Source organism: Tenrec ecaudatus, chromosome 13, assembly GCF_050624435.1.
Source record: "Tenrec ecaudatus isolate mTenEca1 chromosome 13, mTenEca1.hap1, whole genome shotgun sequence".
Lineage (NCBI taxonomy): Eukaryota > Metazoa > Chordata > Mammalia > Afrosoricida > Tenrecidae > Tenrec > Tenrec ecaudatus.
Genome location: NC_134542.1, coordinates 25,544,186 through 25,571,418, shown reverse-complemented (window position 1 = coordinate 25,571,418; position 27,233 = coordinate 25,544,186). Strand labels below are relative to the sequence as shown.

The 27,233-nt window shown below is 38.0% G+C and overlaps 1 protein-coding gene across 1 annotated transcript in view; it reads left to right on the top strand.

The window, feature by feature from the left end:
- Positions 1–27,233, top strand: part of SPAG16 (sperm associated antigen 16) — a 1,005,436-nt gene that overhangs the window by 102,657 nt on the left and 875,546 nt on the right. Inside the window, exon 10 of the mRNA XM_075529250.1 lies at positions 24,629–24,756. Within this exon, the coding sequence (XP_075385365.1) occupies positions 24,629–24,756 (128 nt within the window). The remainder of the gene's footprint in view (positions 1–24,628; positions 24,757–27,233) is intronic.

Genomic DNA, 27,233 nt, shown 5'->3' with positions numbered 1-27,233 from the left:
TGCTCACATCTACATTGGTCTGTTCCTTCTTTGTGTCTTTTAAATGACTTTTAGCTTTCTTTGTGGATGATGTCGTCACACAACTCTTGGATTTTATGTCGTCCGTGCCAAATATGTGCTTGAGATTATCTCTACATTCAGGTAGGGTATACAAAATATGTGTATTGGCTCTTGTGGACTCATTTTAATTTCCCTGAGCTTCAAATTTAATTGGCACATGAGCAATTGATGATCTTCCACCATTGTAAATATGAGTGTGATGGGGATGGAGTTAAGTTTAGGGGGGGCATCATTGTTAATCTAGATGAGATTTGTTGGCCTATAGTTGCCAAAAAGAATCAGTACCCGGAGTTCTTTGTAGGATGCAAGGTTAGTAGAAACGTTTATCCTCTTGGTCATCTGAAGAGGTTATACTTCCTAAGTCCAATATGTGGTAGAAAGAGAGACTTCAGCCTGAATCTCCCACATGCAAGAAATGTCTGTGGGTTATAGACTGCTATTTTCTCAGGCTCCCAGAGGATGATAGAGACCTGATCTATGTGTGATGAATTTTAGGAATAGTGTCCCAAGAGTTGTAAGCCTGCTTTTTAGGAGGAATAAATTGAATAGAAATCAAATTGACTACTGAAAAATCAGATAAAATTTAATTATAATGATCTATTCCAGTATATATGGCTCTACTTTTCATGACGTGAGCATAACATGCCACAACATTTGATAGTTTAGACATTACTTCATAGTCCTCAGATAAAGCATGTGTCATGGTTTAGTGAGGTCAAACAGGGGCTTTTCACTGTTGGAGGAGACCAGCTGTTAAACTTTGGTGGTCTCAGGCCTCATCTGATCGGCCTGGAGGTGAAAGGAGGAAATATTCCGAGGACATTCATAATCATTGATGGCAAGCTAACTGGAAAGCTCTGCTTGCAGGGATGCAGAGTTGAAGCGGACCTGATAGCTGTCCTCAGTGTGTCTGGTATTTTCAGGGAGGGAAGGATTTGCATATATAACAAGAGGCGACAAGTTCCAGGACAGATGTTAATCTAATACTAAGAAAAGAAAAAAGATGATCATGAGTATTTGGGAAGAACTTTGCAAAGGCCAGAAATAGTAGGAGCCCTGATGGTGTAGTGGTTAAGAGTTGGGTTGCTAAATACAAGGTCAGCAGCTAAAACAGCTAGCTACCCTGCAGGGGAAAACTGAGCTTTCTACTCTGGTAAAGATGCTTGGAAACCCACTACGACAGTTCTACCATGTTTAATAGGGTCCCAATGAATCCGAATCAACTTGATAGCTTGTGTTTGGTTTTATTGTTAGAAGATAATCTTCCCTTTTTAAATCCTCCTCAAATTGAGTTCCTGGAACAGGAAATTGCTCAGAGTGGATGGATGCAATGCCGCCGACATTTCAGATTTGGGGTTGCAGTTGTGAATGCAGAGGTCCTGTGACAACTGGCTAGTGATTTTTGCTTTCAGAACTTCACAGTATGTCTTATTGACAAGATGACATCCTAGAGCTAGGATATTTGCTCTTCTTCAAGAACAAAGACTCATTATTCTCTTTTGTAAATTACAGAATTCTCAGTGTCACATGTTCATATACAAATGCAAAAGGTTTTGGCTCGCCTTATGCAAATTTATATTCTTGGCGATTTAGGTATAAGTGAATTTTGGTAAATCACAATCAATTTAAGCAGTTGTTTTTAATTCAAAATTATTATGCTTTCATTATAAATATTCAGAAACTGCAGAAGGGAATCTTCAACCAATTAAAAAAATTCATAATGAAAGTCTGCCATAGACTCAAAGGGAACAGGTATAATAGTCATTAGTTGAAAATTTGGATTTCTTGGAATTCCTAAATAAAAGTACTTGCCTGCATTGTAATTATTGAAATAATTTTGAGGAAATTTATTCGAGTGGGAACATCTTTATATTTCCATATATACGGTGAAATGGAAGGTTGACTAGCATTCCAAAGGTTTTATTGACACAGGGAAGTGGCTCAGTGATCTGCATATTGTGCAGTACTTTCTATTTCTTTAAAATTGGGCTTTTTCCCCTTTCTTTTCTTTTTTGTATTAATTAACAAATATATGAATTAGGTGGGGAGGTTTACATTTCCGACCATCAGTTTTGTTTTCAACAATTTAAGTTACTAGTCTACTGCCCCCCAAAGCTTACCCTGCCCTCCCTCCTTTGATTCCTCATCTCCTTCATGTGGATTACTAACCCCTTGACCCAAGTTAGTATCTGTAACCCTCTAGTCCAGTGGTTCTGAAACTTCCTCATGCTGCGACCCTTTCATACAGTTCCTCATGTGTGGTGACCCCCAACCATAAAGTTATTTTCGTTGCTACTTCATAACTGTCATTTTGCTACTGTGATGAATCGTAATGTAAATATTGGATATACAGGATGTATTTTCATTGTTACAAATTGAATATAATTAAAGCGTAGTGATTAATCACAAAACAATATGTAATCATATATTGTGAAACATTTATGTGTTTTCCGATGGTCTTAGGTGACCCCTGTGAAAGGGTTGTTCGACCCCCAAAGGGGTCATGACCCACAGGTTGAGAACCGCTGCTCTAGTCTATTCATTCATCTGCCTTTCCTCCTCCTCCTCCTTCCGCTCGGGAGCCAGCATATCTGTTCCCTTGGGACTGAAAGTATGTGCCTTGTTTGTTTCTAACAGTGGTTTCATACAATATTTGTTCTTTTGTGAGTGACAAATTTTACTCAGTCAAATGGCCTCTAGGTCTGAGTGGCTTCATGGTTTCTTCCTTGCTTTTTCACTATTCATTGTATTTCATTGTGTGTATGTACCAATATTTCTTTGTCGATTGGCCTTTGGGTTGTTTCCATCTTCTTGCTGTTGTGAACAGAGTTTGGATGAACATGGCTGTGCATGTGCCTGTTCATGTTATGGCACTTCCTTTTTTAGTCTATTTACCCTCAGAAATATTGCTGAATCACATGGAATTCCCAGTATTTTTAATTATCCAGTAGTTGGAGATAGCACATATTGCTCTCCACCAATGGTTGTACATATTTACAGCCCTCCCAGCAGTGCGTGCCTTTCCCACTCTCTCTGCATCCTACCAGCTTTTGTTATGTTCTGCTGGGTTGTCATTCTGGTGTAAAGTGGAATCTCATCTTTGTTTTGCCTTGCACCTCCTGATGGCTAGTGATCATGAACCTATCTTTTTTGGTCATTTGGATGTCTTCTTCGTTGAACTCTGTTCATATCCTTTGTTCGCTTTTTCCTTTGATGGAGCATTTTTTCTGACGGAGGAACTTCAGTTTTCAATCTTTTTATTGATCAGTCCCGTGTTTTCAGTAAACGTATCTATTGCTCTTCTTCTGTGTGCACTTCCTTGATTACATTTGATGACATGTCTAGACCTTGCAACAGGGGCCTTACTTAAGTTTGTCCCTATTTTTTCATTGGTGGCATTTAGAGCTCAGGGATTTGCATTTAGGTCTTTGATCATCTTGAGTTTGTTTTTGTACGTGGGGTATAGTATGGGTCCTGATTCATTCTTCTGTAGATGGAGATCCAATTTTGTCATCACCGTTTGTTGAAGAGATCTAGTAATGTCCTCAATTCATCCAAATTAATGCCTTCTAGTCCTTCGTGGAAGATAAGTTTTCTGTAGGTGCATGGACTTATTTCTGGGTTTCTAATTCTGTTCTATTGCTTTATACACCTGTTTTTCCTGAACCAGACTGCTTTGACTTCTGTGGCTGTTTAATAGACTTTGAAGGCAGGAAGGGAAAGGCCTCCTATTTAGTTCTTCTTAAGAAGTTCTTTGCTTATCCAGGTCTCTTACCTCTTCATATAAATGTAGAATATAATTTTTCTATTTCTTTAAAAATTGCAGTTGGGATCTGGATTAGAATTGTATCTAAATTAGGGATTTTTTTTATAAGGCAAGGTTACCTTTTGGATATAGATCGGCATAGGTAACATTTAATTTGTTTATATTTTGGGTTAGGAAATCTATTATGTGTTTAATTGATATTTTCTCATTTTAGCTTTTCAAACAAGTTTATTTTAGAAATAAGCCCATTTATAAAGAACATAGAGCATAACTTGAGCTATATATGCATTTGTAACAGTACTCCCAAGTGTATGGATATTAGTTTTTTAGCTTTTGTAACATATTATGATGTGTTTGCACATATGTACATATTTATATAGCTATATAGTAATAAAACAAATAGATAATTCACTAATCTTGCCATAAATATATACATTATGTATTTGTAATATATCCATAATCATATATGATTATACTTGTATATATTTGTATAATCATATACTTATATACATGTATATATATTGACATCTATGTAACTTGCTCTTTCCTTCACTCTCTCTCTACACACACACACACACACACACAATTACCTTTTCCACATTTTAAATTTTTGACAAGATTTGGAGCGCTAAAGAAATTCCCAGTTCACTTTACCATCACCTCCCGCCATCACCCCCCACCATCCCTGCTGCTGCCTGACCCTGTGCAGATTGAAGGGTGTGGTTTAACCAGAAGTCCTGTGGGGTTTTCCAATTCCCTAAGCACTGTTCATTTTTAAAGTTTGATGCTCTGCTGGGTGTATAGCTCTTTCTGTTATTGGGCACTCATGGAATGGTGTGCTTCCATAGGGTTAACAATCTCAGTCTTCGCAACTGGACCAATTAGGAAACATCATGATAAATGGAGGAAAGCTTGAATTTTCACAGATTTGATTTATATTGAATCGACTATCCAAGATCCTGAGAGCAGCAATCTGGAGATACAACAATGCATTGTCCTGGGTAAATTGGCTGCACACAGCCTTTTTGAAGTATTGAAAGGTAAAGCTGTTACCAGAGGACTAAGGTGTGCCTGACCAGAGGCAGTATTTTCAGTGACCTCCTGTGCATGTGAAAGTTGGACAGTGGATAGGAAGACTGAAGAAGAATCGATGCATTTGAATGAGGGTGCTGGCAAGGAACGTGGGTTCAGCACAGGCCGCCAACAGAACAAGCAACATTATCAGGGAAGAAGTACAGTCGAATGGTCCTTACTTTGGCCATAAAAACAGGAGAGGCTGGTTCTTGGAAAAGAATATCGTGCTTGATAAAGTAGAGGAGCAATGAACAAGAGGAATACCTCAACAAGATTGACTTACACAGAGGCTACAGTAATGTGCTCGAGCTTAACAGCTTAGAGGAAGTCAAGGAACAAGCCTGCTTTCTGCTGTTTTATGAATGGGTAACCCCCCCCCAAAAAAAACCCCAGAATTTTCCCCCAAAGCTATGTATTTAAAATTTTTTATATACAAAAAACCTTATCCCCTTCAAAGTACTCTCTGTTATACTTAATGCATATGTCAAATTTGTGGTTCCATTCTTCAAAATGTTTTCCAAACTCATCTGTTTGGATGGCTAATAACACCTCCCTCATTCTTTTCTTCATCTCTTCTATGTCCTCAAATTGCTCTCTTTTCATTCTTTTTTTAATTATGAAAAATAATTATTTCTAAGATATTTTTTAAGCAGTGTTTTGTTTGTTTGGTTGGTTTTTTTGCTTGGTTTGGTTTCTTTTTTTAAATCATTTTATTAGAGGCTCATACAATCCTTATCACATCCATCCATACATCAATAGTGTAAAGCACATTTGTACATTCATTGCCCTCATCATTCTCAAAACATTTGCTCTTGTTCCTTTTCATTCTTGGAAGCAAAAAGAAGTTGCATGGAGCGAAGTCAGGTGAGTAAGATGCAAGGGGCAAGAAAGTTTTTTCCCCAAAAACTGGCACACTGAGATGGCTGCATGAGCAGGTACGTTGTCATGGTGGGAAATCCTGTTACCCATCGGCCACACATCAGTCCTTTTTTGTCGCACATTGTTACAAACTCTTTTTAGAACCTCTAAATAGAAAGCTTGATCAATAGTCTGCCCTGGTGGAACGAACTGGAGATGCATTAGGAGAAGTCAACATTTTCATCCTTACAGGAAGTTGACCGACATCCAAAACAAGGTTTGTCATCAATTGACATTTCACCTTTTATGAAATAAGAAAACCACTAGTACACTTGGTTTTTTCCCATGGCATTGTCCTTATAAGCTGTGTTCAACATCACAACAGTTTCTTCCGAATTTTTCCCAAGTAGGAAACACAATCTCACAGCTGCACGCGGTTCTCTTAAATTGGCCATCACAAAAAACAAGGTTAGCGTAAAACTGCTTTAATGAAAAATCAGTGATGAGATAACCTTCACATGTGATGCCACTGAATGCCCTAACTCAGAGCAAGTTGCTGCGTGCTCACCTAGAGGGAAAGACACACACTATGAAAGTTCTGCCCAGTGGATCTTCTTTCCATTTGGGGTTGGGGTAGGAAACCCCTCATAAATGGGTTGCTATGGGTTGGAACTGATTCAACAGCACCTAACAAAACAACAATATATAGTCAAATAAATCACCATTTTAACTCCCTGCTTCGTTCTACCACCATGATCTCTCTTATTATACTGAAGATTATTTTAGTAAAATTGCAATTAAATAAAGATAAGGGTTGAGGAGGGAGGTGTGTATGGGATGGAATTTTTTTCTGGATTGTGTAATATTTGTATAGGGAAGAAACTCAAGAAATAGTGTGGTTCACAGTATAAAATTTCATGTTTTTAAAAGTGCATATTATTTTTTCTCTAAATACAAAAGCATGAGTTTCTTTGAAAGAAACTATTCACATATCATGTCTACTGCTTATTCTTATATGAATGCTATTTTGTCCTCCCATGTTAGAATAAGTTTTTTAATGGGAGTTCACTTACAAGAACACAAGCAACATTGAAATTAAAATAACTTGGCAATCTAAGACATCCCCTTAAAATCATTTAACAGACACATTTCAATCCAGTTTTTGCAGAACATTGTGTCTTTGCATGGACTTACACATGCAAAATAACACATTAAGGGAAGTTAGCATATGTCGTTTTCGCGTTGCTCACTAAACAGTGGAACACATGATTGGTTACATTTATAATTCCTATGGGTGATAGTGCATTCAGAGTTAATACCAGGTAACATTAAAGTATATCTTTATTTTCTCAAACATTGTACAGTTATAAAAGCAATATACCATGGTTTACAATGTTCATTTACAGTAGCTCTCAGTTCCGTTGTTGCCTTGGGTATGACATACATCCCACTGACACTTGTAATCCTTGTCAAAATGGCTGAGAAGGTTATTGCTGTCTTGTAGAACGTTCTGTTTATCATGTGTAAACTCTGGATAAATGAGGCATTGGATCTGATGATGAAGGGTAAGAGCAGCGATATGTATTGTTTGCAGTAATCTATTACACGGTACCGTCAGACCATCCCTGAAGAATGTGCTCGTACTTTATATCCACATTTTTCTTCAGAGACTAATGTTACCCATTGTTTGAGCTGACGAAAGGAGAGCCAGAGAAAATACGTTGCTGCATGAAGCAAAAATACATGATTATGCACAGATAGTGCCGTTGCATAGGAAGACAGACTCACTTTCATTTTCAAACACAAAGGCAAAGTGTGTTGTTTTTCGCAATGTTTTTATTTAGAGAGTAGTGGAAATGAAACATGAGTTGTCTTGACACGTCATTTAGTTAGCTATCTTAATTTAGATCATTGTCTTACTTCTCCTTTTTAAAAGTTTCATTGACATACAATTCACCTATCATACATTTCAATAATTAAACCATACTCAAAAATGTGTAATCATCACAATCAATTTAGGATGTTTCTTGTGCCTTCTACGCATGGTGGTTAGCTCTCCATTTCCCACCAACCTCCCCCGCTGTGCCTCACTATTAATTCAGTTGCTGTCTCTAGAGACTTCATTATCCCATATTTCATATACAGAAAAACATGCAGAATCAGAAAAAAATTAAAAACACAACCCAACAAGAATAACATAATAATTCCCTTGATCTCAGGGTTAAATGGTTTTCTCTAAGTCATTCTGTGAAACCATATTTAGAGTTTGCTGTTAGATAAGGGTCTTCCAGTTCCTTTACCAGCCAAATTCTCTTACTGACACTCTAAAAGGGATAAATGTTTGCTAAAGAATGATTTCTGGGTTAATTTGAGAAAGTTTGGGTTCTCTTTTGTAAATGAATCACATTTTGTCACAAACATGTAAAAAATGAGGACAATCACCTAGAGATGGATGCATGTATACATACAGACGTATAGCACTTCCGGTCTATTTATTTGGTTTCTAAAGAGGAAAAGGAGTAATGTACCAGATATTACTCTGCTGTCTCCACTGGCTGCACAAAAAACAAGGGTGCCGTTCTTTGAGCCTTGATCACTGCTCTGGGTTGTGTGTGGCATTCCTTGGTCAACAAAGAGTTAATGGTTCCTTTTGAATAAAGCGCAGTCATATTACTTGGTGTGACCTTGAGGGACAGAGTTTGATCTCAAAGATTTAACCACCAAGAGTGGATAAAACACCCCTGGCCACAGGCTTAATCTATGAAGAAAACGCAGACATTCTGTCTTCAGACAAAAGCTGAAGCCTGCTCTTCATCGATTTACTTCTTTCTTTATAAGACTTAGGGTCATCAGGGTTCGACTACTTTTGGTTTAATTTTTACATCTCATTTGGGGTGGGGTAGGGAAGAGATCTTTCGAATCAGGACAAATGTGTCTCTTATTTCATGATGGCTTTTAGTCAAAACATTTTAATTCTAACCTAAAAGTTGAATGCTCATCTGCTCATAGCATCTGTTATTTTCCATTAGAAATGAATATGCAGAATAATATTCCTATTCACCGAACAAAGGAAACTCTGAGCGCGCGCATGCTTTTGGCTCCCATTATTAGACATACACTAAGACAAAGCAGTATTTCTTTTTGTTGTACTTAGGCTCAGTATGGGTCAGAAGTGATTCGAAGGTACCTAACAATAAACTAATAGTCATTTAAGAAATAGTTTGTTATAGAGGTAGGCTGGTATATTAAACTGAATGATATAGCAGAGCGGGGCGGGGGAGACTCTGGAGGGACGTACTGTGCTATGCTATGTCATTTAAAACATGAAGATGCTTGGTTGGTCACTTACAAACTGTGAGTCTTTGAATAAATTAGTTATATTATTGGTGCAGTTGTGCAAAAATGGACTAACAGTTGTACCTACTACATGTTTGTCAAAAACTTTAAGTGAACTAATACAATTGTTTAGAACAGTGTTCGAGTCAACTGTTTTTGCTGTTATTACTTATATAAGACCAATATTCACTATATGCTTTATATAAATTATTTTACATTAACCCTATACCAATACATTAAAGTTCAGGCATCTTCATTTATTGAACCAGATAATCTAGTCAGTATGAGAAGACCAACCACCAACTGGCCAGCTCACCCATTCCAATTCACAGTAACACTATAAGACAGAGTTGAACTGCTCCCTAAAGTTTTTGAGACTAAATTCTCACTTGAAGAAATAACCTAATCTTTCTTTTGTGAAGAGACTGGTAGTTTAGAACTGCTCACTTTTCAGTTAACAGCCCAACTCGTATCCCACTGTCCTATCAGGGCTCCTTAATTAACCCATGGTAAAGTTAGGCTTAATTCCAAGTCTCTGCCTGAGAGTCTGCGCTCACTCTCTCTTCCAATATGCAGCCTTCTTTTACTTGGTCATTTTTGTTTTAATGAGACTCCCCCAAAGAAATAAGTGTTAGCAACGATGAACTGTTGTTACAGAGCATGTCCATGGCGTGTGTATCCTCCATTCACACTGGCGCTTACAGGTGAGCTTTAGAAGATTAAATGCTCGCAGACGCGTTCCTGGCAAACTTCTCCATTCATGAACCACGTAAGCAGAAAGAACGGGAACAGAGCAAGGGGCGTTCTGAAGTGATGACCGTCTAGTCAGGAAGCTACCAGGAGGCTTTGAGCAGCATAAGGAAGCAGCTTGTGAGAATGAAGAGAAGGGTCGGTGAGAATTGGAGATGCATAGTTCTAAAACACTCTTCAGCTGCTCCATCAGTACCAGCAGCAGGGTTAGGAAAAGATGAAATAATTTAAAAAGGAAATAATTTTTGTGTAGTAATATGTCATTGTACCCACTAGAGATTTAATAATTTGATTCTGCTGTTATTCACATTCATTTGAAAACCTGGATTTTTTACTTTACGTGCCGTTATAGACACAACTGTTATTTACCTCAGCAAAGTCATTTTAGAATGCATTTTGAAAATCTTCTCTTTATAGCTGTAATTCTGTAGAAATTATATTTTGTAGATAACACTTTATTTTAATGTATATTCTTCTCTTTATTTAATAACCCTTCTTTATTCTTGAAACTATTGATGCCTAAGTGACCCTAAAAGGCTCCCAGGTGGTGCTGTCTAGTAAGTGTTGGACTACTAACCGCATAGTCAGCAGTTTAATCCCACCTGCCACTCCCTGGGAGACAGATGAGGCTGTCTGCTCCTGTAAAGATTTACAGCTTCAGGAGCCCTGTGTAAGGGCCTATGAGCTGGACTAGCATTGTTGGTGTAGTTTTTTGTGCTCAGCTGCTATAACCCATGATCAGATCCTATTAAAAAACGTGGCAGTCTGCTTCTCTAAAGATTACATCCTTGGAAACCCTTCAAAGCAGTTCTTCTCTGTCCTATCTAAGGTCACTGTGAGTCAGAATCAGCTTGGCATCAATAGGTTTGGGTCGGAAATGGCTCTAGTGCCATGAAAAACACACACGGCCACATTGATAGGCCAGTGTGCGCTGACTGGGTAGAGATGTGATGCTCCCTGTACTGTTTTCAGAGACATTCTTGCAGAATATGAGCTTTGAGCATCTACTGGGTCAGTAGTTTACCGTCATTCTGGGCTTGGGACTTTGGAAGGAAACCTTTGCCAGCCGAGAAAGAGCCTATGAGCTATTTCTTTGCCACTTGGTTTTGGGAGAATTCATAATGAGGAAGTCTTTGAAAAGAAGCAAGAATTGCAGCTTTCCTTTTTGGAAATGCGTCCAGTGATTTTGTCAGTACAAAGAGATAGACCGGCAGTTACCACATTACTGATGAGATCTGTTCTGAACAGTATTTTGGAATTTGTAGGTAAGTCAGTCCAGGTGAACAAAGTTCATTTTTATCCTTATTGCAAGAAAAGGCTCAAAGCCTTTCAGTGATCTATGAGCTGCACAGGTCACTCGTGAAGGTGATTGGGGTGAGGGCTTTCCTTCAAGTGGAGGTTGGTTCAGTTGTTTCAAAGAGGAAGCATTTACCTAATGCTAAGGGGAAAACATTAATTTATGGTAGCGAATTGGGTATTTGCAACCTCAGGCTGTCCGAGCTCAGAAGCAGGAAGCATCAAAAATGTGTTGACATTTGTACTTAGGTATTAGCTGTTGATGTGAAACCTTGTTGCAGTGAAAGTTATATACTTGATTTGTATTGTACTGCAAACATTCTATTCAATATGCCATTTATATTCTATAAAATTACTGAATACATTGGTCAAGTAGTTCATTTTTATGAGCTAAAATATGATTGTAGGTGCTCTTTATGAGATCTTCCTGTGCTAAGAATTGTGATATTCAATTTCCAGTGAACAGAAACAGGGCGTCCTGGAGAAAAGGCTGAGTCTGGGACTATGGCACCGAAGGTACAAAATTGCCAGGCCATCTTGTGGCATGAGAATCAGAGAACTTTATAGTGGGGCCAATGTGAAGAAATGCAAAAGGTGTTAAAATTTGAGCAACAAAATGAAATTCTATGATATTGGAATGGAATTCAAAGTACAAAATTAGTTTTGTTGAGTCAAGACTATACTGAATAAAGGATTGAAAAGAGTAAATGACTAAGTAAAAAGGCGGCACGTGAATAGGGGAAAGGGCAAGCCTTAATTACAGAAAAATTCTACAATGATATTTGACCCTCTGACCATGCCAGTCAGTCTTGTGGCATTGCCTTGCTAGATCTCAGTTTTGATGCCTGCCACGGACGGAAATGGCCACTTATGCCATCCCTGTGGTGCATCCTTTTCTGAACCTTCCCGGGCTTTATCCCTGTCTCTGTTTCCCTCACCTACCCTTTGAATAGCTTTAGGTTTTTGATACCTATTGGTAATTGATTGTCCAGGATTATTTGACAGGTAGTATATAATTGACACTTTTGAGATATTTGCATTGTTGCATAGCAAGTTTTATCAAAGTGAAAAATTGAGCAACTTGATAATTTTAAAAAATTAATTGCAATTATTAATTTATCAGCATCAAAGTCAGGTAAAATATCTGAGCTGGGTATAGCAATGCCAATTACCAAAACACATGCTTATACTTCATGTTGGAAACCTGCCACCTGGAGAATACATTAGGCGCTGAATACAACCAGACAAGCCATCCAATGCAGCAAATCCTTAGCTGGTCAGATATGTCTTCAGGCAAATTTAACCTTCATAAGGCTTATTTGTCTTGCTCTGCAGAGATTACATAATTGTCTACTTTTAATGAAAATTATAGTGAGTGGGATATATCTAAAAGCCATTGAAACTTCTTCTTCTGTCAATTTTAGCTTACATGCTGCTAGGTAATAGGCTTCTAAAATCTTCATTCATGTCCAAAGGAAGCAGCTAGTGGAGAATTGCCTTCCATTACAAGCCTGAAGAGTTTCCTGTCATTACTGGTATATGTCCAATATGTGGTTGTTGGTTTTCTTTTCATCTTCCAATTAAGAGCTTGAATTTTTGCTTTAGAAAGAAGTTAAAACACGTGCTATAACTTTTACGATCATAGTAAACTTTCCTGATTCAAGAGTTGAAAAAATAGTTACATTTTAATAACTGTGTAGAAGTAATAACCAGATACTAGATGAGTGACCCCATGACCTTCCTGATTCCGGTTTCAATTTTGATTGGCATCCGTTTCAGCTCCCAGGGATTATGGGAGCCCCTAGGATGGCTTCCAGAGAAATAGTATAATAGGCCACCCAGCTGCGTGCTCTGTGTGCCAGCAGAGGTACTCTGCCAGCTGGCTGCCCTCCGGTAATGTGCCTGGTGAATAGAAAGCCAGTGGACAGTTCTTGCCTTTCCAGATGGGACAGTATATATAGTTAAGGGAATCCAAATGAACTAGATCATTTTCCCATTTCTCAGAAAAGACATGTAAAAGAGACACAAGATTTTGCTTTTCACGTCCAAACACTCGTTTCTTAAAGCCCACGTGGCAATTTTCATTAATGAAGGCGGCATCATCACATTGCTAAATCCTTCCTTGGGAGTGCCAGACAAAGGACTTGATATGGAGCAGAGAAAAGACCTTCCCGAGCTCCGCAGCACGTGGCCTTATGTGTACCCGTGAATGTCAGCTGTCTCAGTGGCTTCACTCGCTGCATTTCAGTAGTGGGCCAGCAGAGCTCTGCTCCTCAGAACACACAGGCTGAGGGAGAGAGGCGGGCACCACGCGTTCACGACTGCGCAGGCAGGGGCAGGGGAGGGGACGAAGCCGGTGCAGCCACTGCGAACACGGCTGTCGTGTCAATGGTCGGCACGAAACACAAACCCAGGACTGGGTTCCAGTGTGCACAGAAGAATGTTGTCACGGGGCCAGCGGGGGCACGCTGATTTGTGGACAAATCAGTACGAAGCTCTTCAGTGTCCGATTGGTCTCAACGGAAATGTGATGACAGGTCAGGCCACTAGCCTCTGCTCCTTTGGAGAAAGTGAAGCGAACTGCGCCTGTACAGATTTACAGCCTCAGAAACAGAAAGAAAGATCACTATGAGGGATCATCTTGATTGTTGTGGGGGAAGGGCAGCCCCCGCAGCTAATCATGGGTTCCATAGGCACAATTGTGCGGTTGAGCTGTGTGAAGATTCTATTAAAGTATAGCGAATACAGAGAGATGGCAGAGTCAGACACATTGCATGCTCGCATGCTCCCCTCAGCCCTGCTTGGTGGTCCACATGGACCTGGGAGACTGGGGGACGGGGGGGGGGGGGGGGGAGTACAAGGGGAAAGGGGACGGGAGGGAAGACTGGGGGTAGGCGAAAGGGAAGCGGAGATGGATAGAGCCTTTATTGCTAACCAACGCTTATATCTACTTAGGGGGCGTGGTGACAGATAACCACACGTCCCAGGAAGGGGCTGTTCAATAGGCAATATAAGCAGTAGGAGGGGGATAGACAATGGGCATAGGTGTAACAGGAAGGGGATGGGCTAGAGGTGTACACATGATAGGAAGGGGAGGGACTAGGGGTATACATGTGACAGGAAGGGAGGACCCTAGATTCATGATGGCAGCCTAACCTTGGTCACCCTTGAGTGGGCTTGATCTCCCTGGGCTCTCCTTCAGGGAAACACTCTACTACTATCCTTATTACCTTATTAGAAGGGAGTGGGCCCTACTTGTGGGTTAAACAGTGGTGTCTGCTTGTTCTGGATTGCTGATAACCCTTGGGGAGAATAGCCCCTGACCTACTTCTGTTGACCTCCAAGTGTATAGTCATTTGCCATGTGTAGCAAGAAGCTAAGTTTGGAATATATTTGGGGGAGACAACTTGGGAGAAATCTTTGTGTTTCCCATAGATTGTCGTGGGAATAGTTCTGGATTGGTCAGAGGGTAAAATCAGTTGTGTTTCCTGGCTCCGGTTGTGGCTGGAATATAAATGTACTCTCATGTAGTAAGCGGGAGGAGGTATTATATCTCAAATGATATCATAGCCCTTTTAATGCTGGTATTTATTTCTGTTAACTAACAAAACCAGAATTGATGTGTAATTAAGCTCTTAGGTAATTATGAACCATCAGTGGAACATATAATTTGAAATATTTGATTACTCCCCCACATATTTTACAAAGAAATGAGAAAAAGCTGTATGAAGCATGGTTCTGATCAGAATATAGAAGAAACAAACTATAAATAAAGTGGCAAAGTATACTAATAAATATTAATAGTGAACATTAAATTGATCAACCACTTAAATAAGGTTTATATATATTATTTGACATGTTATACTTTTCTAAAAGCAGTCTTAATTATTAATTAAGTAAAATTTTAGAAAAGCCAAATTCAATACAAAATGTAATTATAAAAAATCCTGAGATAGATGCTATTAATATTTTAATATGAGCACTTTCTAAGTCCATAAATGTTCCAAGATAAAATAATTTTTAACAGCTAAATAGTTTCTCAACATTTGACCACATGAGATCCTATAATTTAATTAACTAAACTTTTATTGGGTATTTGGCTATTTTAGTCCTTTATTGCTATAAAGAATCATGTCATAGATATCTTTAAATGCAGCAATGCACTGATCTGACTACTTTTTCAGAATAACTTTTTGCTAATAGATTTAGTAATACAAAGTGTTTGGTCCTTTAAAAATACATTTGCAATGTATTGCCAAATTTCATTCAAGAATTTTATATCAACTTTTAGTATTATCAGTCTCTAAGGATATTTTCACCAATCAGCTTCCCCAATATTCTCATTTTCAAAACTACAGTATACCCCTTTGCATATGAATAATATCTAATTAACTCTCCTGCAATAAACTATTAATCCTGTTACTGTTTTCTGTAGATTTCCCTACCTTAGATTTCACATATTAAAACAAAATAAACAGACAAAACATCATACAAAGCAAAATGAAAACACATATAATAAAATAAATTGCAATAAATTGATAAATAATAAAATAAAAGAGTTGAAAAGATAACAGAAATAAAACAGAACAATTTTTAAATGGGTCAAAAGAACAAAGGATGAGGTTAATTTTAGCCTATGTCTGTATTAGTTCATTTTCCAGTGCTTTCTTTCTGAGAGCATGGCCAGTCACATTCTTGGTCAAGGCTCAGATTTCTCTGAAGGCGTCACCCAAATGGAGGCCCTGCAAATGGACTTGGGTCTTCAAAGCCATCCACAGCCTTCTGCAAACGGAGGGCTCATAATTCAAGTTCTAATACTGCTCCCTTCTCCTGACTTGGGTTTTAGTATCACACAGTCTGGAGTGCTTCTGCAGTACAGACTTAGTTGTCACCTCATTCAGAAAGCTGCTTGTCTTTAAGACCCCACACATTATTCCTTCTGAGAACTGGGCACCATCTGATTTGATTTCTTCACCATACTTTACTATATCCTTCTTATATTTTTATGTCCAGAAGCTCAAAGCAATTATTTAATAAAATATAATTGTCTTGTACTCCATTATTTCATTTTAATATTATTCTTAAAAATTTAATCATAGTCTTAGAAAGAGTCTGAGACCTTACACTTTTTAATTTTTATATTCATTCTAGTTTTTGCTGGAAGAAAAAGCCAGTTTTAAGTATTTTCCCTTTATCAATGGAATTTTGTTAACATAATCCAGTTGAAGATATAAATATTGAAATAGTAGAACTTTGGGACAAGGAAAAAACATTTCCATCTTTGGGTTAAGGAAATAGAGTCTGAATTGTGTTCCTTACATTTATCAGATACATTGATTTGGACAGACCATTGTCCTTTTCGTATTTGTAAAAGAGGATATCCAAGATGATGTTGATGTAGTTTATTAAAAGTCATCCCCCAAAAAACCAAACTCACTGCCAGCAAGGCAATTCAAACTCATAGTGATTTTAAAGGAAAGATATTAAGTCTTGGCATCTTGTGGGTTTCCAAGTCTGTACCTTTTTACTGGAGTAGAAAGCATGTTTCTCTTGAGGAGTGGCAGTGGCATTGAACTGTTGGCAATAGCATTGAAGGCATGTAGCTTGCAGATATGCAATCATGACTAGACTTTTTGTCTTCCTCTCTCCTAAGTTCAGTGGTAAAGCTGGTTGTATGAGGAAAGTTATATGAATAAAAAGTAGTACGTATTATAAATACAGAAAGATATGGATTCCAGACAGATTTAACTCTGCTGCAAATGAGACTCGTGCATCCTCTGGCATCAACCATTCTGTGGGGAAATACATTTAGTTCTGATCGATATGGACACCTGAGACGCATACACAGTGTTGGCAAAGTGAAAGCCATTGTTCTTATTTATAGAAATCAAACAGGAAATGGATTTTCTCTTGGGGACAATTTACCCTTTTCCAATTTCCCAGGCCCATTCTTGTGGGATTCTGGGTCAGGGTATTGTGGTTTAGATCTAATGCTTTCTTCATGTGACGGTTGCCTCTGGCTGTCACTACATTGCCATGCTTACCAGCATGGGAGGGTCCAACACAGTGTCCAAGCTCTGTCCTGCTCAGATGAGTGTCACAGCTTTTTTAGCTCCACTGGGTTTTCTCAGAGAAAATGGGCATTTTTCTAGCTAAACTGGAAGAAGGTCAGTCCTGTTGAGATGATTTTAAATCCAGTAATTTTGCATCCTTTCTCCATCCTTGTTCAATCTGTGTGCTGAGAAAATAATTCAATGGTGTGGAGTACGTGAAGGAGACGGTGGCCTCAGCATTGGAGGGAGGCTCATGACCGATGGCAGAGGTCGCAGCCTTGCTTGCTGAAAGTGAAGATGATTTGAAGCTCTTACTGTGGAAGTTCAAAAACTTCCTTCCATGTGGATTATGCATAAATATAAAGAAAACAAAAATCCAAACACTGGACCATTAGATAACATAATGGAGGAAAAGACAGGGAAGTCGTCATAGGTTTAATTTTATCTAGATCCAGAATCAATGATCACAGAAGAAGGAGTCAAGAAATCAAATGATGCATTGCATTGGGCAAATCCATTACAAAGTATATTTAAAGTATTAAAATACAAAGATAGTACTTTGGGGATTAAGATGCACTTGACCTCTGTCATGGTGTTTTCAGTGGACTTACATGCATGTGAGAGTTGAGGAAAGAATATGAAGAACAAAGAAGAACTGATCTATTTGAATGACGGTGTTGGCAAAGCATATTGAGTAAAAGTGAGAGAAATTCAAAGAAATTTAACTGTCTTGGCAGAAGTAAAACTACACATACCTTAGAAGCAAGCCTGGTGAGACTTCATCTCACACACTTTGATCATGTTATCTGCAAAGATCACTCTCTGGAGAAGGACATCATTATTGGAAAGGCGAAGCATCAGCAAACAGGCTTGTGAGGATGGTGTGGAGCAGGCGGAATGATCGTCAGGATGATGAGGACGGTGCTCAGTTGTCCCTAGATTTGCTATGAGTTGTTACTGGCTCCACCGCACTTAATGATAACACAAGACTCCGGAGGTCCTAATATTGATTCATCACACTGTAGTCAGATAAATAATAAACGGGCATGATAAACCCTATCAATTTATGTGCATCATAATGCTTCTTGTAATAGAACATCTTTTTAATTTGACAGAAATCTTTAAGGATTCTGAATGTGCAGTTTATTCGCTGAATCTATACCAAACATACTTATAGACATGGTTTATGAAACATTTAACTAGGATTGCAAAATGTTGAAAGGTGAATTGTTGATCATAAGTCACTGGTGCACAAACTTCAGCAAGAGTTGGCCTTGGGACATTTTTTTACAAACATAGGTCTTTAGTTCCAATTCTAAGATTTTATGATTCATTAGTCTGGATGGAACCCAAGAATTTGCTTTTTAAGCAAGTTTCCAATGGATGCTTAGAGTCCCAATCAAGGAACTACACTTTGAGATGTATTGTAACTGACTAAGGGAAGTCAGTTTGTTTTTAAAATTACTGAGCACAGTGTAAATGGATATTGCTTGACTTTGAATTAAAAATTTATATGCATGCCACTTTTTTGTGTTGGCTTTTATTAATATTCTACACGTGCTTCTGCCAGGGCAGCAAATTAATGTGGTTCATCTAGAGCAGCGGTTCTCAACCGTGGGTCGTGACCCCTTTGGTGGTCTAATGGCCCTTTCACAGGGATCGCCCGATTCATAATAGTAGCAAAATTAAAGTTATGAAGTAGCGACACAAATAATTTTATGGTTGTGGAGAGGGGGTGTCACCACAACATGAGGAACTGTATTAAAAGGTGGTCTTAGAAAGGTTGAGAACCATTGTTCTAACCAATCTCTAACTCCTAACAAATGATTGATTCGTTCATGTCTGGTAAGAAGGTGGGGGAAGATACTGATATTCCCCTGTGAGTAATTGTGAAGAGGATTCCCTGTAATGCCATCCTGCTGCATGTAAAATGAGCCCTCTGGGCAGGAGGAGGGTTTTCATTACTAGCAAGAACCAAGAGCAAACCTGTTGGATCCAGAAGACAGCTATAACTTCAGAAGAGCAACAACGAAACCAGAAGCCAGAGCCTGGCACAGAATGGTAGACTCGCCAACGCACCGATCATAAAACTGATTGCTTTTGTACAGGAGGCTGGCTTTCAGAGTGGGCGCTTCTGGGTACTGGATTGAGGAAGCTGGGCTTGCTGACACACAGCTTGAGTGGAATGCCTTAAGTCTGAGGCTCGCAGAGGAGTGTTTTGTCCATTTGGGCATTTATTAGCAGACGTGAAATAACTTTGTAACATGTTCTGATAAACAACTACCCTGAGCAATTCTCACTAGCATTACAACTTGCTAACTTTCTTAATAAACCCTTTGTCATGAATATTGTCTGGGGGTTTCTGTGTAGTCCTTGCAATTGAACTCAGAGAAGTAAAACAGAGAACATCCAGTAAGACAACATAGCTTCCTAAAGTAATAATTTATTTTATGCAAAATGCTATACACACATACAAAGAGGAAGTATGAATCTAATTGTCTTATGTAAATTTTTAGATGTGAGCATTTGATCATTTCCTTCGTTTAATACATAGATATGTAGTTAATTCTGGAAATGTAAAAAGGTGATGAATTTGGTGAATAGTCGTGTGAAGTTTATTGGTTGTACATTGTTTTTGACATGGGTAAAAATTAAAAGGCTTCAGTGATAGCTTTAAATTACATTAACATATTTGGTAGAGAGAAAAACTTTTAAAAAATTAGGCATGCTAGGACTATAAGATAAAATATACTTAAATACTTTTATGAATACAGCGTATTCTTATGATCTATGACTAATAATATACACAAACCTAAAGGTCAATAAATATAAGAAATATGTAAGGAAGGGGGGATTTTTCTGACTCACCCTTATTTTCCCACTTGGTTTGTGAATACCAATTAGTTCAGTCCAATCTTGCTGATAATGTCAGCTGTCATTCATCTTAGGAAGTGATGTATGAAGTTTGTCAGCAGGCAATGGACACTTGAGTGATGAATGAAATAATGAGAACATTGAAGTCTGAACAAAACTTTCCCACACCTGCTAAATGCTTCTTCACTCGGAGAGAAAAATCACTGTAAGACAGGTTGTAATTGGGATCGTGTCTAATGTTATCTTGAAGCGTTTATCTTTTAACCTTGTAATTTTAGATTAATGTAAATTGGCCAATGATCGATTATTATCATTTCTTAATGGCATTGGCTACCATAAGCAATACTAGTAGCATGGAGATGAACCTCCAAATCCAGAGTGCTTCCATAGTCAGTGGAGGTTTATTCTCTGCTTGCGAGCAGTGATGCCCGTGTGGCTCTTCTCCATTCAGTGTCTCAGGGATAGAGGCTGGGCACCATCGTTGGCACCGTTCTGGAACGTCATGGCAGAAGAGAGCTGGTGGCTCTGTGGGATGTTTGCACCATTTGTAATCACATGCTATTTTCCAGGAAATAATTAGTTTGTGGTACAAGTATTAAAGTTTCATTTTTGAACAGTGCCTGAATTCAGTTTTTAAATAATATTATCCTCAGTTCATTCATAGCTTGAAAATACTACTACCAATTGTGAACATGTAATATAGGTAAGGCTCATTTTTAACTTGAAAAAAAACAACAGCAAAACAAAAACCAAAAATCTCAAACCAAACCAAAAAACTAACAATAACAACAAAATACCTTTGCTAAAATATCAAAATACAAAGGTGTAAAATGGCATAAAATAAAAGGCAATTAATCTTCCCTCTGCTCTTGTATTCATTTGCCATGCCCATAGGCACTGTGTTGGCATTCTGAAAATGTTTCAATGTACCTTTTTGTTCTATGAAAATGGAATGATTCTATATTCATACTATTCAGTAATTTGCTTTTTAACATTAATTTTATATGGTAGAAACAATTCCCTGTCAGTACTTAACATTCCGGAGCGATACTCAAAATATGTATATAAGAAGGGGTCCAGCAAGGGTCTGTGCTGGTAGGCAGAATAGATGAGAGGCAGAAAAGTGGGAGAAAATGGGAGCGGTTCCGATTCGTCACACATTGCTGTATTTAGCACACGTTAGTGGCTGGAATAAGGTTTGGGTAGCTTGAAAATGAAGTACAAATCAACAGGAGAAGAAATACCTGCATGCAGTATGAGCTTGTGATTTTGAATTGCTGACCTTGAGATTAACAGCCCGATGTGTTACCATAAAATGGATTATTTTAAATAATATATCTGTGTGTGTATGTGTGAATTGCAGAGGTTTGGTGAATTACAGTTGCTCTATGTGGTCACAGAATTATAAACTATTTCATTTCTGAAGATGATTTGTAAAGGTAGCTTACGTTTTGTTAAAGATTAAATTCACGTAAATTATTATTTAATCACACTTTCTTAAACTGTTAGTCAGGGAAAGCATGAGTTCAGTGTCATGGAAACTCTGTCCATAGCATTGATAAAGGTAAGGGAAATAAAAATAAGTAGACGGTTAGATAAAATAATGCATTTCACTTTTTAAAAACAGTTTTCTTTTTAAAAAATTCATTTTATTAAGGGCTCATAGAACTCTTATCACAATCCATACATACATCAATTGTGTAAAGCTCATTTCTACATTCATTGTCATCATTCTTAAAATATCTGTTCTCCACCTAAGCCCCTGGCATTAGCTCCTCATTTTTTCCCCTCCCTCCCCGTTCCCCTTTCACTTCTCACGAACTCTTGGTAATTTACAAGTTATTTTTTGTCATCTCTTGCCCTTTCCGACATCTCCCTTCACCCACTTTTCTGTTGTCCATTCCCCAGGGAGGAGGCTATAAATAGATCCTTGTAATCGGTTCTCCCTTTCCAACCCACCCTCCTTCCACTCTCCCAGTATTGCCACTTTCACCACTGGTCCTGAAGGGATCATTCGCCCTGGATTCTCTGTGTTTCCAGTTCCTATCTGTACCAGTGTACATCCTCTGGTCTAGCCAGATTTGTAAAGTAGAATTGGAATAATGATAGTGGGGTGGGAAGGAAGCATTTAGGAACTAGAGGAATAGTGTATGTTTTATCGTTGCTACTTAAAAACAGTTTTAATGATTATATATATGCAGTTGTGTAATATCAATTGAAAAATCATGGTGGATAATAGATTATAATTCCAATTTTGTAAACATCATGAGAGAGCCATACAAGGGGAAGTTGTTATTAAAGGATTAAACCAAAGTGTTAATAATAAATAGATTAAAACCTTCCAAAGCTGTAACTTTTCATGTAAGACAAAAGCCCTCTGGAGAAGAATCTCAAATATTTTCCTTTAATGGAGAGTGATAGGGAAGCAAGACTGTATACTGTCAAAGACGCTGTGAGGCCGAGGGAAAGGGGCAACCCTGTCCAGTTCTGAATTCAGATTTCAATACATAACTCAGGGGTGAGAAGAAGACCGGTGTAAATTTTCTTCTTTGTACTATTTTGAAATGCATGTAATTTCTATATTAATACATATCATTAAATCATTAGCCCTATAATTTATGAAATTTAACTCTATCATTTCTAGTTGTATGCTTATGTCAAAGAATGTAACCTGCATGAGGACAGTTGTAGTTTGCTTTAAGTTCTGTCCACTGGTTCATTGACTCAAAGCTAAGACGGGAGCCCTGGTGGCTCTAGGAACCAGGAAGGACATGTTGGCAGTGGGTTTGTTATGGCTTGGATTGTTCCCCAGCCACACCATAATATTTGGAATACAGTAAGTAACACATCTAAACCCCTTCTGAACAAGTGAATGATATGCTTCTGTCTTTAAAGGTAATTTAGCACACTGACGTGTTAAGGCATCAACAGTTCACTTTTGTTGTAGCATTAAGCCATTGCTTCATCCAGCATTAAGTGCTATTAGAGTGCCTATTGATAGCTTGTCTACTTTCTACCAGATCTTTGACCTCCAGCTGGAGTTTGCTTGTGGCCGAGGTGTGGCAAGCAAACAGTAAATGTAGATTCTGAAACCCTTGAGATTTGAAATCATTATGATAATCTTGAACATCAATAAAACCAAACCAAATATGCTGTTTGGAATCAGATTATACTCATCTCGACCCTATTGGACAGAGCAAAACTCTTCCATAGGGTGTCGGAGACCATACTTTTTAAAATGTAGTTTTATTGATAGTATGGTTCACATATCATACACATCCACAGTTAAAGATTTGTGTAATCATCTCAACAATCACTTCCAGAACATCTTCTCCCCTCTTATACTCACTGTTAGTTCCCTGTTTCGTTCCAATTTCCCTTCCCTTGCCTGATCCAGCCTGAGCCCTTAATCCAGTTACTGTCTCTATAGCCGCATACATCTACATAGGTGCAGTGGGTCAACAGGGTGCTCAGTGATTAGGTGTCATATTTAAAATTCATTACACCTGCCAGTACTGAGTTTAAGAGGTTTCCTTCCTAACAGGAGGTGATTCCCATTCCTCATCTATGGTCCAGGAGTTCCTCAGAAGCTTGCTTAATAATGTAGGGATCCTTGCAGATGGCTTTGGGTTCCCTCCGTCATTCACTGCCTTCTGCTAATGGGTGTTCACAGTTTAAGCTCCACTACCATTTCCTCCATCAGATTTGGATTTTATTATTTATCATTATTAGTTCAAACAGGCTGTTATGCTTCTCCATGTGAACTTGATGCTTCTTTGAAAAGTCTTTAAGATCCCAGATACTATTCTTTCTGATAGCCAGGCGCCATTTCTTTCTTCACCACACAGTGCGATAACACCAATAGCTCTCTTCAGGAGACCACGGATCAAGCAAGGCCATGAGACTAAGGTTTTCTTACGGGTGCACCCCATCTCATGTTTCTCCTGTGAAACCACTGGTGGATTTGAGCTGCCGGTCTTTCTTGTAGCAGACCATAACTCCACCAGAGCCCTTTCATTAAGTGACCATAAATCAGCTTTCATATTTAAAGAAGAAAACAAAAATGACTAAACGAACAGACGTTGCTATTTTTACCAGCTATAGAAGACCAGTTGAGTAGAAGAATAACCGTAGACTTTGATTGCTGATAGTACTATTGGAGATGGGCATCTTATTGAAAACCCTAACCTTCTAGGTACATGTAATATTACATAGGACTTTGTTGGCATTCATAAGTATTTTTAAATAATTTTGATAAGAAACATGTAGCTTAGCACAAAAATTGTCTATGCAAATAGATGTATGCCCAATTAAAAAATCATTATTCAAACATAATTCCTCAAAAATGAAAAAGTGAAATGAAGGACTTAAAGCAAATCCTGGGGGAATATATTATATAAAGCAAATCTTGGGGGAATATATAAAGCAAATCCTGGTGCGACAACTCATGTCTATGTTGTAATTTAACATTAAACAATGCAGGGTAACTATGTATACAAAGATATGACTTTTTAACACAGAGTTCTGCTTGTTTTTTCTTTGTTTTTTCCCCTCCTCTCAGGATTCAGTATTTCCTGTTGATCTACAACCAGACCCAAGCTTGTATTTTTGTAAAGAAAATCTCAAGCCATCAAAATTTGACTTCAAGCTGAATAACATTTTTAGACTGCATGAACTTCCAGTGAGCTGGTAGGATTCATAATGTTTTCATCAATTAGTGCTTTTGAGATTTTATTTCCTGTGTGGCCATCCAGGTAGAAGTGGCATGTCCTTAGCCTATTTCCAAATCACTACTCGTAGCACTAAAAGAATGCTTATAGCCGCTGCAAGAATTTTCAAATGAGCTTGTTTAGGCACTTGGTGGCAGTGTAGACCGAGTGCACTATTGTGCATATTCAGTGTAGAGGTTGGAGTCCCAATTTCAAATAATGCAATATTTTAGAGAGGCTCATAGGGTTCATTTTAAAGATCAGATCTCAACTATATATTTTATTAGTTTTATTTGCTGCTTAGTTCTATGAATGTTCAGGGTTTTTTCTCCCCTGACAAATCCTCCCTTTTGTTTGATTTGGGAACCAGAATTTGGTCTATTGTATCCTATCCATTTGAAAACAAATATTACATGATCACTATTTCGCATTCATTGAAAGGCATTTTAATGAATTTTCATATTTCTATTCCTGGGAAACTTATTTTAAATGGTGTAAAATTTATAGTACTGTTATTCAAAATTTCTGAGGAAAGTATTTCTCTGAGGAATCTATATTCCGTCTTATTTTCTGTCGGGCATGAAAATTTTAGTAAGTGGCCAGCATTTGTTGATCCTCATCGGTACATAATTGAAACTAACCTTCAGGTAAGCAGTACTGTTTTCTGACGTTTGCTCATATAATCTGAAAGCTATATCACTGCCTTTCAAGAAATCTAAGAATTTTACACAAAAATAGGTCAAATGGATTGTTTTTGTTACATTTAACAAGGCCTATATCTCCAAATATGGGGTTAACTAACTAATAATTTTCATATATTTTACCCATGGTTGAATTTGTTTACCTGGTTTGTTTACCTTTTCCTTTGTTCCTGGTGACCATGTGGATCGACCGCCTTCTCAATTGCATTAGTTAGGTCATGCCTCGCTGCAAGAGTACTGTATACAGTTATATTGATTAAAAACACAATGGAGAGGCTCCTACTTATCATGATCAAAACTAGTAGGTTAATGAAAAAAATCTGTTAAAAAAACAAGCCATACAAATGATATATTTATATCTTAAATATTCTGTTTCAACTTAAACATGTGCACATGGAGGTATATGCCAGTCTTTTGATGTAAGACCATGACTTTTTCTTTAAGTGTCTGATGCTTAGAATTTTATGTCATATTCCTTTCTTAAACCAACCAGTAATGCCTCATCCATAGTCGGTCCGTAATTTCTTCACGCTGAAGCAAGAACGTCAGCCACTTGAAATATTGCACTTTTCCATAGCATTTATTTAATTCTCTTGGAAAGCAATTATTTTAATCACATTCACATATCATCTCCTTAATTAATCTTTAATTAGACTGCAATAGCAGACATGACCGACCTATAGGAAGATGTAGGAGTGAACTCGCATGACTCTTGGCAGTCATGGCATTGGGTCTGGGACAGCAGTCCGTGTGCCTCTACTTGCATCCTGAGCAGCACGGGGCAGGGAGCATCAGTCAATCCACAGATTGCTAGGTGGACACCAACAGAACAGCGTCCACTAAATGAAAATGGGGAGAAGGGAGGATGGAAACGTTTGTCTCCTAGTGTGTGTTTTAACTTAATTTCCAGCCTCTGGAAAAATAGCTAGCTGTTCTGATGAGGACTACTGCAGCCCGGGGAATAATCTCTCTGTTAGAATCCGTGCTGGTAAACCCACTGGGATCGGATTCTCTAGCATTATGAGTGAGACAGCAGAAAAATGAATCACCAGTAAAAAGAATAGTCACTGATCTTGCAGTGTAACTATTCCGTAAAGGAAAATTAAGCTGCGAGATTAAGACAACTCATTTACCTGGGCTTCTCTTTGCCTGGGTTTGTTCTTAATTTCTAGTTTGCGTATTGCTGCTTCCTTATATCCTCATGAGTCACATCCTTTCCACTTACTTTATTTTACTATTTTTATTCCCTCATTCTCACTGTATACTATTAATCTGTATCCTGTCACAATTTAAAAATTAATCATAAACTTTTGATGTGCTCAAATAGTTTCATATTCTTGAGTCTTAATGTAAAAGAGATCACTTGAACTGTGACCCCCTCCTCCCCACAGGCTGGACACATAATAGACATATCTATTATAAATGTTTATTATCTTAATTATATGTTTCTTTAAGGAAAACAAAAAAACAACTACTTAAATGTTTTTATGAATGACCCTACCTATATTTACCTAATTTACTTTATAGTCGGCATGTCACAATAAGCAAAAAAAAAGAGTATGATAGCAAGTATATGGTGGTCTTAGACTTTCAATTATTGTGCAACCTCAAAAACAAGAGATTTGAACCAAAGTTCAAAGGACCTTGTGACAGCCATCTCTGCTTCTTTTCACACTAAGGTGTTTCAGCTTCAGTCAAGGGGTATTCAGTTCCTTTAACCTACAACAGGTGTGCAAAACTCTACTAGTTTCACTTA